Below are 15,399 nucleotides of genomic sequence, written 5' to 3' on the forward strand. Positions count from 1 at the left end.
ATATATATATATATATTAAAATTATAGTTGAAAGTAAAAAATTGAAATATATATATATATATTAAAATTATAGTTGAAAGTAAAAAATTAAAATATATATATATATATTAAAATTATAGTTGAAAGTAAGAAATTAAAATATATATATATATATATATATATTAAAATTATAGTTGAAAGTAAAAAATTAAAATATACATATATATTAAAATTATAGTTGAAAGTAAAAAATTAAAATATATATATATATATAAAAATTATAGTTGAAAGTAAAAAATTAAAAAATATATATATATTAAAATTATAGTTGAAAGTAAAAAATTAAAATATATATATATATTAAAATTATAGTTGAAAGTAAAAAATTAAAATATATATATATATATTAAAATTATAGTTGAAAGTAAAAAATTAAAATATACATATATATTAAAATTATAGTTGAAAGTAAAAAATTAAAATATACATATATATTAAAATTATAGTTGAAAGTAAAAAATTAATATATATATATATATATATATATATATATATATATTAAAATTATAGTTGAAAGTAAAAAATTAAAATATACATATATATTAAAATTATAGTTGAAAGTATATAATTAAAATATATATATATATTAAAATTATAGTTGAAAGTAAAAAATTAAAATATATATATATATTAAAATTATAGTTGAAAGTAAAAAATTAAAATATATATATATATTAAAACTATAGTTGAAAGTAAAAAATTAAAATATACATATATATTAAAATTATAGTTGAAAGTAAAAAATTAAAATATATATATATATTAAAACTATAGTTGAAAGTAAAAAATTAAAAAATATACATATATATTAAAATTATAGTTGAAAGTAAAAAATTAAAATATATATATATATATTAAAATTTTAGTTGAAAGTAAAAAATTAAAATATATATATATATATATTAAAATTATAGTTGAAAGTAAAAAATTAAAATATATATATATATTAAAATTATAGTTGAAAGTAAAAAATTAAAATATATACATATATATTAAAATTATAGTTGAAAGTAAAAAATTAAAAAATATACATATATATTAAAATTATAGTTGAAAGTAAAAAATTAAAATATATATATATATATTAAAATTATAGTTGAAAGTAAAAAATTAAAATATATATATATATATATTAAAATTTTAGTTGAAAGTAAAAAATTAAAATATATATATATATATATTAAAATTATAGTTGAAAGTAAAAAAATTAAAATATATATATATATATATATTAAAATTATAGTTGAAAGTAAAAAATTAAAATATACATATATATTAAAATTATAGTTGAAAGTAAAAAATTAAAATATACATATATATTAAAATTATAGTTGAAAGTAAAAAATTAAAATATATATATATATTAAAATTATAGTTGAAAGTAAAAAATTAAAATATACATATATATTAAAATTAGAGTTGAAAGTAAAAAATTAAAATATATATATATATTAAAATTATAGTTGAAAGTAAAAAATTAAAATATACATATATATTAAAATTATAGTTGAAAGTAAAAAATTAAAATATATATATATATATAAAAATTATAGTTGAAAGTAAAAAATTAAAATATATATATATATTAAAATTATAGTTGAAAGTAAAAAAATTAAAATATATATATATTAAAATTATAGTTGAAAGTAAAAAATTAAAATATATATATATATATTAAAATTATAGTTGAAAGTAAAAAATTAAAATATATATATATATTAAAATTATAGTTGAAAGTAAAAAATTAAAATATATATATATTAAAATTATAGTTGAAAGTAAAAAATTAAAATATATATATATATTAAAATTATAGTTGAAAGTAAAAAATTAAAATTATAGTTGAAAGTAAAAAATTAAAATATATATATATTAAAATTATAGTTGAAAGTAAAAAATTAAAATATATATATATATATTAAAATTATAGTTGAAAGTAAAAAATTAAAATATATACATATATATTAAAATTATAGTTGAAAGTAAAAAATTAAAATATATATATATATATATTAAAATTATAGTTGAAAGTAAAAAATTAAAATATATATATATATATTAAAATTATAGTTGAAAGTAAAAAATTAAAATATATATATATATATTAAAATTATAGTTGAAAGTAAAAAATTAAAATATACATATATATTAAAATTATAGTTGAAAGTAAAAAATTAAAATATATATATATATTAAAATTATAGTTGAAAGTAAAAAATTAAAATATATATATATATATTAAAATTATAGTTGAAAGTAAAAAATTAAAATTATAGTTGAAAGTAAAAAATTAAAATATATATATATATATTAAAATTATAGTTGAAAGTAAAAAATTAATATATATATATATATATATATTAAAATTATAGTTGAAAGTAAAAAATTAAAATATACATATATATATATATATTAAAATTATAGTTGAAAGTAAAAAATTAAAATATATATATATATATATTAAAATTATAGTTGAAAGTAAAAAATTAAAATATATATATATATATTAAAATTATAGTTGAAAGTAAAAAATTAAAATATATATATATATATTAAACAAAGCATGAGGAGATATTATTTCTAAAATATTATAACAAAAAATGTCTAAAGTTTAATTAAATCCATTGGTCAACGGTAAGTTATCATTTATGAAAGTAAGAGAATAATAGTAAACCACAAATAATAAAACCATGTGTTGTTCTCATCAATAGCTATTCCTAATTCCCATTAATGAGATGCTAATTTTTTAGTTTCATTTAAATATTTTTAATATATGATGGACTCTCCCGTCGATATTCATGTATGAGAGCGTCTCAAAAAAAAAAAAAAACTAATTTCAGTGTTTCTGTCTTTCATGGGACTTGAGCCCCGCCAGTGACTTGTGATGCAACCCCAAGCCATGTACAAAAATGTATTCAATATATTGAATATATATATATATATATATATATATATATATATATATATATATACTAGCAAAAGTACCCGTCGTTGACTGGGTTCAAAAACAGCCTACAGAAAATGGAATCTGATTTATGAAAGTACGATAGGTTATGAAAAGGAAGGGTTGTAAAGAGATAGCTTCGAATTTGGGGGGTATCAAAACCAAAGCAAAATATGCTGAGAGTAAAAATAAAATAGATAAACCCTTAAAACACTGAAACATTTATCACAATATTCTGTGGATCTATATTAAAAAACCTTGTTAAACTTTATGACATATTTCCATTCTATTGAGGTCAGGTGCGAATGAACACCCCATAATTTTATTATACCATATTTCTTCAAACTGAAACATAATTATCAAAGTATACTTACACAGATAGATATGAAAAGTCTTTATTAAAGTTTGTCCTTATTTCTATTCTATGGAGGCCAGGCGTGAACACAGACCCCACAATTTTATTATACCATCCCTATTTAAGTTAAAACATACTTATCAAACTATTATGTACATCTATATCAAAAACACTTGTAAACGTGTTTTTTTGTTATTTTAAAATTTTTTATTTCCATACTTTGTGGACCAGGCGTGTACGCAGACCCCACAATTTTAATGACTCATCATTATGCCAGATCAAACATACCCATTCCTGTGTCTCGATACATCTTCTATCATTATATGTGATCAGTTTTCTATAATAGTCAACCATATAGGAGCCTATTCGTGATCAGACACACACACAGACGTTCAGCTTTATATTATAGATATATATATATGGTGTAAGATAAAAAGAAAACAAGGAACTCCATCAATTAAAATTTAACTTTTCAAAGTTAACAACCCTAAATCAAAGTTAACAGAATATAACGCAGATAGAAATATCTAAGAGTTATCTGCCCTGAATGTTTAAATTAATGGACAATCTATTTATCGATAAAAGTGAGAATGTGTGTGTGTGTTTCTATGTGTGTGAGGACAATCCTCAACCTATATACTCAACGAATTTTTGATCTACAGACTTAAAATTTGGTATATAGGGTATTCAGATGTGTAGAAAACTTTTTAATTGGTTTACATCCAGATAAAAGGGCTACAAAGTGGTCAAGATTGAAAAGTTACTGCTTGGCAGTTATCAGTTTTTATCTGTTTGTCAACTGTTTCATGACTGCGCATGCGCAAATCATTCACATGACAGCTTCCTTATGTTACGAATAAGTAGGTTTGAAAACACTTTTTTAAGATGGTGGCAAGCTGGCCTAATGGCTATCGCATTTGGCTCACTGTCTTTACGTTTTGGTTCAATTTTTTTTTTTTTTTTTTTTTTTTTACAAGAAGTGAACTTGATTGAGATTGACGGACTGACTTCCTCATCTTGGTTGTTATAGTCACAACGTTTCGGCCGTTTTGCAACAATTACTAAGAAGTGATCTGTTTACAAAAAAACAATACTCACGTGTACATGTCTCAGTTTCTTTTTGATTTTTTTAAAATAATTTAATGTTACACATATACTGATACTGAGTAATGCCCGGTACATCTGCTAGTATTATATATGACTGACACAAACCACTGACCAGTGTGAGTTATTAACAAATCTGTGAATGATAATTTATTTTCCTTTTCTGTTGTCTTCAAATTGTTTTTGTTTTCACATATTCTTGATACGAAACAACAATTGATGTTTACTTTTCAATTCAAATGACAACTTACAAGATGCCAAAATTCAAATTTCAAAAATACATTCGTAATCAAATTCCAAATTTAACTTCTCGTCATTGCTACAGTCAACACAAATTGTCCAAATATTAATTTACTTATTCGACGTCCAGTGTCACAAAAGAAAACATCATCATCCAAACGTTAATTAGTGAGAAGCGAATTGCCTCCCTTTATAGTCACTCTTTATTTGTTAAAAATCATTAAAACCATTTCCTCTCCAAAAGTTTTCAAAAAAAAAACATGTCTGTCTGTTTACAGTTTTTTTTTTTTTTTTTTTACATAGGCATCACCACATTATCAAGGCCAAGAGGCCACTCAAGGATAAGGGTTAAAGAGTGTACAGTAGAAATTGGACAATATAGTAATCATTAGTAATGAAAATTTGGTAAATTTGATAACTTATATGGAACGGCTCATCAAGAACTTATTTACGTTAGACTTGAAGACAACCATATTGTAGTCAGCCGGAAAGCAGGAAAACGGAAGACAATTCCACAGGCGTGCAGTTCTAAGAAAGAAGCTTTGTTCATGGAATCTACGTTTAGGTTTAGGCACAGATAAAGAGTGGGGGGAATTATTGATAGTGTTTACAGCTAGACGAGTGTTTCTTGTGAAAGTTTGGTGAGGGGGGACCATAGATTGAAGCTCAGTCAAACACTTTCCATGAAAATAACGATACATCAGAGACAAACTCGCAACATCTCTTCTGTGAGATAGAGGTTGCAAGGAAGAGAAAAGGACATCTCCTACGAGGCTACGAAGTCTATTTTGAACTCTATCAAGGCAGGACAAGTCCTTTCTAGCAGCTCCTGCCCAAATGTGGCAACAGTATTCCATCCTTGGACATACCTGGCTCTTATATAGATAGAGAATAGCATCAGCAGTGAGATATCTACCGGATCGATAGAAAGATCCCACCATTTTTCCAGCGGCCTTGGCAACAGATTTGATGTACGTGTTCCATTTAAGATCAGGAGTAATGGTCAAGCCAAGAAGCTTGTCAAAACTTGAGGCCTCCTGAAGACGAGAGCCATTCATTTCAGTTGATGCCAGATGTGGATCAGAATGTTGATGATGTAAAGAGAGAAGCTTGGTTTTAGATGCATTAAAAGTAACCAGCCACTCCTTACCCCATTGTACTACGTTCTCAAGATCAGAGGGGAGAGAATTGGAGAGAACTTGGTCGGTTACTGTCTTAGATGTGCTACCATAAATGGTAGTGTCGTCAGCATAAATGTCTACAAATGATGTAAGGATGTGATTTGGAAGATCATTAATGTAGATCAGGAAAAGAGTTAGGCCCAGGATGGACCCCTGAGGGACACCGGCATTAATACTGTGAGCTTCTGATTTTTGCCCCTCAACTACTACTCTTATGAACCTATCAGAAAGAAATGATTTAATAATTGAGAAGACATTTCCAGCAATACCATAGCTAGAGATCTTATGAAGTAAACCTTTATGCCATACCCTATCAAAGGCTTTAGATATGTCAAGAGCAATTGCCCTAGAAAGGTTGCCTCCGTCGAGAGATTTGCTAATCCTATGAGATATAACTGTAAGCACATCTGCTGTAGATCTAGCAGAACGGAAACCATATTGAGTGTCACTAAGAAGGTTATTTTTGTTGAGATGGTTGATTACTTCTGTATTTAACACAGATTCCAGCAACTTACTCATGACGCACAGGAGACTTATTGGCCTGTACTGAGAGGGGGATGAGCGATCACCTGAATTCTTAAATACAGGGCATACTGATGAAATTTTCCAGGGAGATGGGAAACTATTCTCCTTAAGACAACGTTTAAACAGTTTTGTAAGTATGGGCGCTAGTTCAGGTTGAAGTTTTTTGAGTACTATAATTGGAATACCGTCAGGGCCAGTTGCTTTACTGGAATCAAGGTTTTTGATTAGCTTGGCAACATCACGTACAGATATACGTATATCACATAGTGTGTTTTCTGATACAGGAGGAAATATTGGGGGTTGGTGGCCTTGATCGCAAAGGGTAGAATTAGCTGCAAAGTTCTTGACAAAGAGTTTGGCTTTATCTGATGCTGACGAGATTACCTCAGGTCTATTGATAATAGTTGGGATGGAGCACACGCTTCTGTTCAGGATTCTGTTTGCTATTTGCCAAAATTGGTGGGAACCAAGCCGCTGCTCAGCTACTTTGGACTTAACAGATTGAGCATACAACTCTCTTGCATTCTTTATTACTTTCTTACAATGGTTGCTGGCAGTCCTGAAAGCGGCTTTAGTTTCCATACATCTATTACGTTGGAAACAGTGGAAAAAGTGATTTCTGTGCGCAATGGCAGCAGCACATTCTGGAGAGAACCATGGCTGGCTGTTAGGTTTTTGCTGAAACTTTTTTGAGGGTATGAAACGGTCAATACCTACAATTAACCATTCCGTCAGGTCTAATACTATAGAGGACACATCCTTTTTAAACATGGAATGCAGAGGTAGATCAGATATAAATGTACGGAAGCTATCCCAGTCAGCCTTAGTGTATCGATATACTGTACAATGGAGAGGTACATCTGGGGACTTATTACATTTCATTTTTATCTTAATTGATACAACAGAGTCGTCGGAAGATCCAAGAGGCGACAGAACAGAAACTGAACATAGTTCAGGGCAAGTTGTGAGAAAAAGGTCTAGTAGGCTCGCATACTGGCCGTCATTGTCGGGCACACGGGTGGGTTCGTGAACAATCTGAGTGAGGACATAGGCAATGGAGAAATCATGACAGCACCTCCCCTCATCATCGGTCTTGTTTGAGTGGGTCAACCATTCGACATTGTGAACATTGAAGTCTCCACATACGTGAATGTTAGCTGAAGGATAAGCAGATAGGACTTGGTCAATTTTCTCAGATATGCTTTGAAAGTTTCAAATTGGCTATTTTATTTTATAATTAAAAAAAAAGTCATGTTAAGAAGAGACTGTTTTTTTTTTATTATTGTTTCTTTTTAAAATTAAAAAAAAAATGTGCAAATGAATTGGCATCTGTTTCTTTTTAATAGATATAAAAAATCATTCAGGAAAAAACAAACAAAAAATGTATTGTGTGTTGAATTTTCATTGAAAAAAAAATGTAAATTTTTTAAATTAATTATTTTTAGCTTTGAACAGTTAAAAAGAATTTGCTAAATAAATGGTTTTAAATTTGTCAACATTTGTTTTATTTTGTTTTTTGTTCATTTTATTTATGTATTTTGAAAATTTTACATTACCGTGGAATTTCCACGCATTCTGATAGTCATTATTATTATTATAAGATTTTTTTAGCCTGTTAAAAACAGACAAAAGTTATGGCTCATTGACTTAGATTAAATGTCTTATGACAATTTAAATGTGGAATATGATTATATATGTGCTAATTTTTGCATTAACTGCTAATCCCTAGTAATCCCTATTCATCCCTAGTAATCCCTTACCATGCATCAAATGGTTGCCATGATACTTAGTTAGCTGCACCTCATCATAATAAAGGTTCAGACAAAATTTTAGCCAGATCGACTCAGTAGTTTCTCAAAAAACTTGCAGAGTAAATGTGGTATTGTAGTAACTAATCCCTATTGATCATTATTAATTCCTAACTTTGCATCAAACAGATACCATAATACTTAATTCATTTCACCTTATAACAAAGGTCAATACAGAATTTCAGCTAGATCAGCTCAGTAGTTTCTGAGAAAATTTCTCAAGTAAATGCCGTATTGTAGTAACTAATCCCTATTAATTCCTAACTGAATTGAATGGATACCATAATAATTAGTTTGCTCCATGTTATTATAACAAAGATCTATACAGAATTTCAGCCAAATCAGTCAAGTAGTTTCCTAGAAAAAGTAAAATGGATAGACAGACAAATAGACTAAGAGAAATATAAATTACTCCACCCACCCAGGGACAATCTCATTACAGATTTGATGTTTTACAGATGATTTATACGATTTCTATGACTGAATATTTCTGATTTTGTTTATTCTAAATATTTCCAGTCAGGAAATGAAAGTTCGGTACCCGTCCAATCTGAAACGCCCAATGATTCTTCAAAGTTTATAGAAACTGAAAACTTGGAATTGCTTAATTCTCGGTTGGACGAACAGATTCAGCTGTTCATGATTCTAAAACAGAGTAAGGAAGATACGGATGCCAAATGCCTCCGACTTGACGAAGAACATAAAGAGTTGACAAAGGCTCGTGATGAGGCAGAGAAAAAGCTGAAAGATTCTGCAAAGAAAGTGACCAAATTGACCGACCAATTGAAAACAATGCAGTTGAAGCACGATGACCTCTTGGCATTTGTACGCTTATGTAATAAGCATAACGAAGAGCTGAGTGCAATAAAACTTGATACAATGGAGAAGAACGCTAATCTTTACGAAGCCGCCAAGTTGGAGGTGACGGAAAAAATCGACTCATTAAATGATCAGTACATGGAACTAAAAAATGAGTGCCTCGCGCGGGAGAAAATGATCAGGTAAATACAATTTTTTTTAATAAATCACAGATGCGGATCCTGGGTAGTTCATGTCTGAGTGTGGTAGATTTTGTTTGCTTAATAAAATTAGAGATGCTGATCTAGAAGAGGTCATGTCCGAGTGTGGTAGATATATATTTTTTTTTTTAATGAAATCACAGATGTGGATCCTAGGTACGTCAAGTTCAAGGGCAGTAGAGTTTTTTTTTATTATTAAATATGTGGATTCTAGGTAACTCATGTCTGTGTGTGGTACATTATTTTTTTTCTTTTAATTAAAATACAGATGTGGATCCTAGGTAGGTCATGTCTGAGTGTGGCAGATTTTTTTTTTATGAAATCACAGATGCAGATCCTGAGTAGGACATGTCTGAGTGCAGTAGTTTTTTTTTTATTTTAATGAAATCACCAATGCAAATCCTGGGTATGTCCTCTCTAAGTGTGAAATTAAAAATGCAGATCCTGCATAGGTCATGTCTGAGTGTGGTAGATTTATTTTCTTTTCATAAAATCACAGATCCAGAGTATGGTCATGTCTGAAAGTGGTAGATTTGTTTTTTTAATAAAATTGTTACAAGAAAAGGTTTCGCTTTTCTTGTAAGAAAAACATTAGACCGAGATTCGAACTTTGTAAGCAAGGTTCAGAAATGAAATGTGGAATTTTGCATTGTTCAGTTTCACATAAAATAGTAGATATGTTGTTGTAAAAGTAATTTTAATTGTTCAATTATTTTTATGAAAACTGGATTAAAATAAGGTCAGAGAAAATAAGGAACAATGCAATTTAAATATGCTGAAAAATAGGTTAGGTCAAAAAATAGGTTAGTAAGAATTCTTTGTCTGCAGAAATGGTTTGGAAACATGTGCGAACCACGTATGTTCAGGCCACGTGAGTCGAGCACGTTTTTGGACACACGTATGACATCATGGCAGAAACGAGTTCTCAATATAGGAGCTAGAGTCGAAGATGAGAAGGACAGAGTTGGAGACGAAGATAGGAGACAGAGCTGACATGGTCAGAGGAGGGTCCCTTTGGAAGCGAGGGAGAAAGTTTTAATCGTGTAGTCGACTTTGAATTCCTGGATGTCATCATCATTTCGACCGGTCTAATGGAATAAAAGAACATCTCATATTTTTGTAACTGCCGTCTTTGTGTCGCCTTTCTACCAAACAAAGGTAATGTGTAATCATCTTTAATGAACTTTGAATAACTCATCGTAAGTAATGTTTCTCTCCATCATAAGTAATGACTGTCTCCTCTCATGTGTTATAAGAACTGATCACCTCCCTCTCTCAGTCTATATATGTTATAAGAAGAAACACCCGTAAAACGTATAAACGTATCTCTTCCCTCATCAATATGAATGTTCTCATACTAACTAATAAAAAGACCCCAGCTATACAACAAAATTACAGATGCGGATCCTGGATAGGTAATGTCTGAGTGTGGTAGATTATTTTAAAACCTTTGGGTTGCCTTTAAATTCAATATGAAAGATTTTAAATTTCCCTATTATAGTGTAGTTGCATAGTTGTATCTGAAGTTTCCTTTATCAAAAAATGACAATTAATTTCTTTTTTAGACAACTCAAAGAAGCGGCACATATGCTAAAAAATGAAAAATTACTGAGCAGACCAAGCATAGATATCAGCAGTATATGAGAACCTCTAATTATAAAGAAAAACAAAAATTGTACAACCCTTCCTTAAAATTTCAACAATAAAAGGGAGATAATCGCATTAAAGTTACCTCCCCTTGTCAACAATTTTTTTTTTTTTCACACATACAAAACCAAAGCAAAGAAAACAAAAACAACTCTGAGAATACAAAATCATCTATGGAGTCAGTAACTTTTCTTCTTTCTTTTCCAAGATGGCAACCAACATGCTTGATGAAGGTCGGAGGCTACACCGACCAAAACGTTGCATAAATAACACTCAAAATGAGAGCAATAGTCCAATCAAAACAAGTAATGCAATTAATTTCTTTCTTGCAACTTTGCAGTTGAAAATTCATCTCTGCCCAAAATTTGTAATTTCAAACTTGCTAAAAAGTCACCAATAAATTGTCATTGTTTTTTGTGTGTTATCCTGTTCAACGGTATATAATAATATGACAAAATATGCCGAGTGGAATGCGTAATAAAAAAAGGTTTATTAGTACTTCACAATAATACAAATACAAAATGGCTACTTGCTTTTGAAGTTAGATAAATGTAAATGAAGGTAAAGGAAAAGGAACTTAGCGTGTGAGAGCTAAAAGCTCGTCCCTGGGAAGCTTGGTTAACCGGAGTACACTTGTAGAGTGTAAGATGCGAGACTGGTAGGATGCAAGGTTGCAAACAAGACAAGACGCCCTACCTTAAAATGGTAGCTCTTTTATATCCTGTTTCGTATCCGGTTCAATACGTAGTTATGTCCCTTATAACATTTTGATAAAAAGAAACCATATGCATGACAAAGTTTGAAATGTAAATATCCCAATTAATTAGACTTTTACCTTTATAATTGAACACTCTGGCTAATTTTTTCTTTCAAAAATTGCTATACATCATTAATCCTGTTTAATGTATGACATCATTCTTTAGATTTGAAAGCTATTTTATTCAAGGAAAATTATTCTTGTTTTTTTCCAGAGAGCATAAACAAAGCTGTGAATCAACCAAAAAAAAATACCGCACTGCTATTGCCAACCTCAAGAAAGTTCACCAGAAAGATGTCAGAATTCTAGTGGATCATATACAGACGAAAAAGACGTCTCTTTTAGGTAACAGCGTTATTTTTTTTATTCATTTTTTTTTTTGACACCATTTGTTGCAATTCTACCAGAAAAATGAGTGATAACCTCTTATTTGAATGCATAAATGTAACATGAACCAGAGTCATAGTAGAAAAAAAAAGACTAACTTCCTTTTCATAGAAGTCTATTAGAATCTTTTTTTTTTTTTACACAGTGGTCACCACTTATCAAGGCCCAGAAGCCACTCAGGGATAAGGGTTATTGCATTTGATGAAGTGTTTACTTAAGGGGGCGGTTCATTAGGAATTTGTTAACATTGGACTTGAAGACATCCAAGTTGTAGTCCGGTGGGAAGCAGGCAGACGGAACAGAGTTCCACAGGCGTGCAGTTCTAAGAAAGAAGCTTTGTTCATGGAATCCACGTTTTGATTTAGGCACAGATAAAGAGTGGAGGAAATTTTTCACAGTGGATTCAGCTAGACGGGTGTTTTTCGTGAAAGATTGGCGAGGGGGGACCAGAGATTGGAGCTCAGACGAGCACCTGCCATGGAAATAATGATAAAACAAGGATAGGCTCACAACGTCTCTTCTGTGGGAGAGATGTTGCAGGGTAGAGAAAAGGGCATCCCCACTAAGCCACGAAGTCTATTTTGTACTCTGTCAAGGCAGGATAGGCTGTTTTTAGCAGCTCCTACCCAGATATGGCAGCAGTATTCCATCCTTTGACGTACTTGGCTTTTATATAGATAGAGAATTGCATCAGTAGTGAGATATCTTCTGGAGCGGTAGAAGGGTCCCACCATCTTTCCAGCGACCTTGGCAACAGACTTGATTTACGTGTTCCATTTCAGATCAGGAGTAAAGGTCAAACCCAGAAGCTTGTCAAAACACGGGGCCTCTCCCAGACGAGAGCCATCGATCCCAATTGATGCCAGATGGGGATCAGAGCGTTGATGATATAAGGATAGGAGTTTGGTTTTAAATGCATTAAAGGTAACCAGCCACGTCTTCCCCCACTGAACCACGCGCTCGAGATCAGAGGAGAGAGAATCAGAGAGAACTTTGTCATTTACAGCCTTTGACGTGTTGCCGTAGATGGTTGTGTCATCAGCATAGATGTCAATGAATGATTTAAGTATGTGTTTAGGGAGGTCATTGATGTAGAATTGAATCATTTTGATACTAGTGAACAGAGCTTCCCAATCTTTAACTCATGGCTCCTCCTTGGGATGTTTAACCCCCTCCCCACATACATTTTATAGGGAGGTGACAGTAGCTAAATGGGTAACAAGGACTGAAAATCTGTTCGAATATACTTCATTTCACCGAAACACTTTCACTTAGAGATGCTCGCAACTTTCATATGGTCCATTCCATAAGTATCTAATGTCTTTCTAGAAATAATTCTAACTAGAAAGATATCAAAGAAAAAAATGCCAACAATCATCTGATTCATTTGAAATGAATGACTGATGCACACCTTTATGAAAAAAAAAGAAAAATACAAGGGAAGAGTCTACCAGGCAGGTGTGCGCAGTGTGACGGCGTGTCGATGTGAAATCTGGCCAGTGAGGGTTGGCAATATGTATTACATGGAGGGAAATGATATGAGAATAATACCATGGATGTGTAGTGTATGTGTTAGACACAAACTTAGATGACCTCTCAGAGGGAAATTAAATCAGGACAGTGTAGGGAGAGGTGTGCAGAACAGGAGACTTCATTGGTTTAGTCACATTGAAAGAATAAATGAGAGTTCTTAATAAGTAGATGTAGAACAGTAGAAGTATCAGCAACAGTTGATAGGGGGAAGCGGAGGAAGTAATAAAGATAGACTAATATTCTGGTGGTTGTGGTCTTCTGTTAACTCAAAACCAATCTACTCATGCATAGAAATAATGGAGACTTGTTGCAGTTTCAAAGATTTTATTGGGGAGACAAAGTTTGTTCACAGAAGGAGAGAGACCAAAAGAGAAGTTAAAATTAATTCCTTATTTGTTTTTCCTATTTCGGGGGTCCTGGATATGACCTTAAACTATATCCAGTGGTGAGGCTCCAGCTTGCGGGCTTTGGGGAGTGTGGAGCCACCATTTAATTGCCACTGCTCCCAGGTCCACTCTGACCCGGAGTGGTAGTACCTGTTAGGGTCCCAACAATGGATTAAATAGAAACCGACTTGAAAGCAACAAATATATTCTATTAAAAAATTTTTCTTCAAAATCTTTTAATTTGGCATTAAATAACCTGAAAAGGGTTGATATGCCGTAAAACAAAAACAACCAGCCAACAACCAACCTATTTCGGGATTAGGAGATGCAGACGGCATCGTCAGGGTGACGTTCATTCAGATTCTCTTTACATCTTCGAACGCATGTCGCTTCCTGGCTCCGACTGCTTTGAAACTCTGTTCTGTTTTCCGCACATGATGTAATCTTTGTAATATCATCCGACACCTGTGTTTCTAGTGTGTTTTGTCTGGAGAGGTAACCTTTGAACCTCTCGTCTCAATCGCACTGGCTGAACTGGGTCTATTCCCGTTAGCTGCCAGATTACCCTTACATGTACTTTTGTAACCCTCACCAAAATTCATACATGTTAACATAATCTCCATTTACTGGTGTAGGGTTCCAATGTATTATTATTGTACCAAGATTTCAGTCTTTCTAAACAATCTATTCTTTTATTATCCAGAGTCTGTGATCATCTCAATGCCTGTTTCATACACAGCTTTCAGTATTTCTGCAACCTTACCCTTCTTTATCTTACTAAAGACTTGCCATGTTTTTCCTAATTCTTATCATGTGACCAGATACTACTTTTGTAGTTTCTAAATTTTCCTAGTCCCTTGCAGACTCATTATTTAACATGGTTTTATGATGGCATTTCCAAACATCTCTCTTGTGTTGTTGATTAATTGGAACACATACATCAAATTTTTCTTAGAAGTGCATGCCTGTGGAACTCTCTTCTGTTTGCCTGTTTCCCACCTGACTACAACTTGGATGTCTTCAAGTCCAACCTAAACAAATTTTTGATGAACCGCCTCCTTAAGTAAGACACTTTTATCAAATCTCCAATACCAATGATTACTGGTCCTGGATATGACCTTAAACTATATCCGATGGTGAGGCCCCAGCTTGCAGGCCTTAGGGAGTGTGGAGCCACCCTTTAATTGCCATTGCTCCCAGGTCCACTCTGACCCGGAGTGGTAGTACCTGTTAGGGTCCCAACTATGGGTTAACTAGAATACGACTTAAAAACAAATACACTATATTAAAAAATCGTTCTTCAAAATCACCAGATTCGGCATTAAATAACCTGAAAAGGGCTGATATGCCGCAAAACAAAACAACCAAACCAAACTAACGATTACTATGATACTATCCCATTGATTACTGTACACGCAATAACCCTTATCCCCAAGTGGCTTCTGAGCCTTAATAAGTCGTGACCTCCATGTAA

At 31.3% G+C, this 15,399-nt stretch overlaps 1 protein-coding gene across 2 annotated transcripts in view; it reads left to right on the forward strand.

The window, feature by feature from the left end:
• LOC145263086 (uncharacterized) overlaps window positions 1–15,399 on the forward strand; it is a 69,674-nt gene that overhangs the window by 11,587 nt on the left and 42,688 nt on the right. For both annotated transcript variants that reach the window (XM_080119964.1, XM_080119965.1), the window contains exons 2-3: window positions 8,716–9,197; window positions 11,834–11,964. In XM_080119964.1, the coding sequence (XP_079976090.1) occupies window positions 8,716–9,197; window positions 11,834–11,964 (613 nt within the window). The remainder of the gene's footprint in view (window positions 1–8,715; window positions 9,198–11,833; window positions 11,965–15,399) is intronic.

Source organism: Euprymna scolopes, chromosome 38 (assembly GCF_053919585.1).
Source record: "Euprymna scolopes isolate OS-2025 chromosome 38, ASM5391958v1, whole genome shotgun sequence".
Taxonomy (NCBI): domain Eukaryota; kingdom Metazoa; phylum Mollusca; class Cephalopoda; order Sepiida; family Sepiolidae; genus Euprymna; species Euprymna scolopes.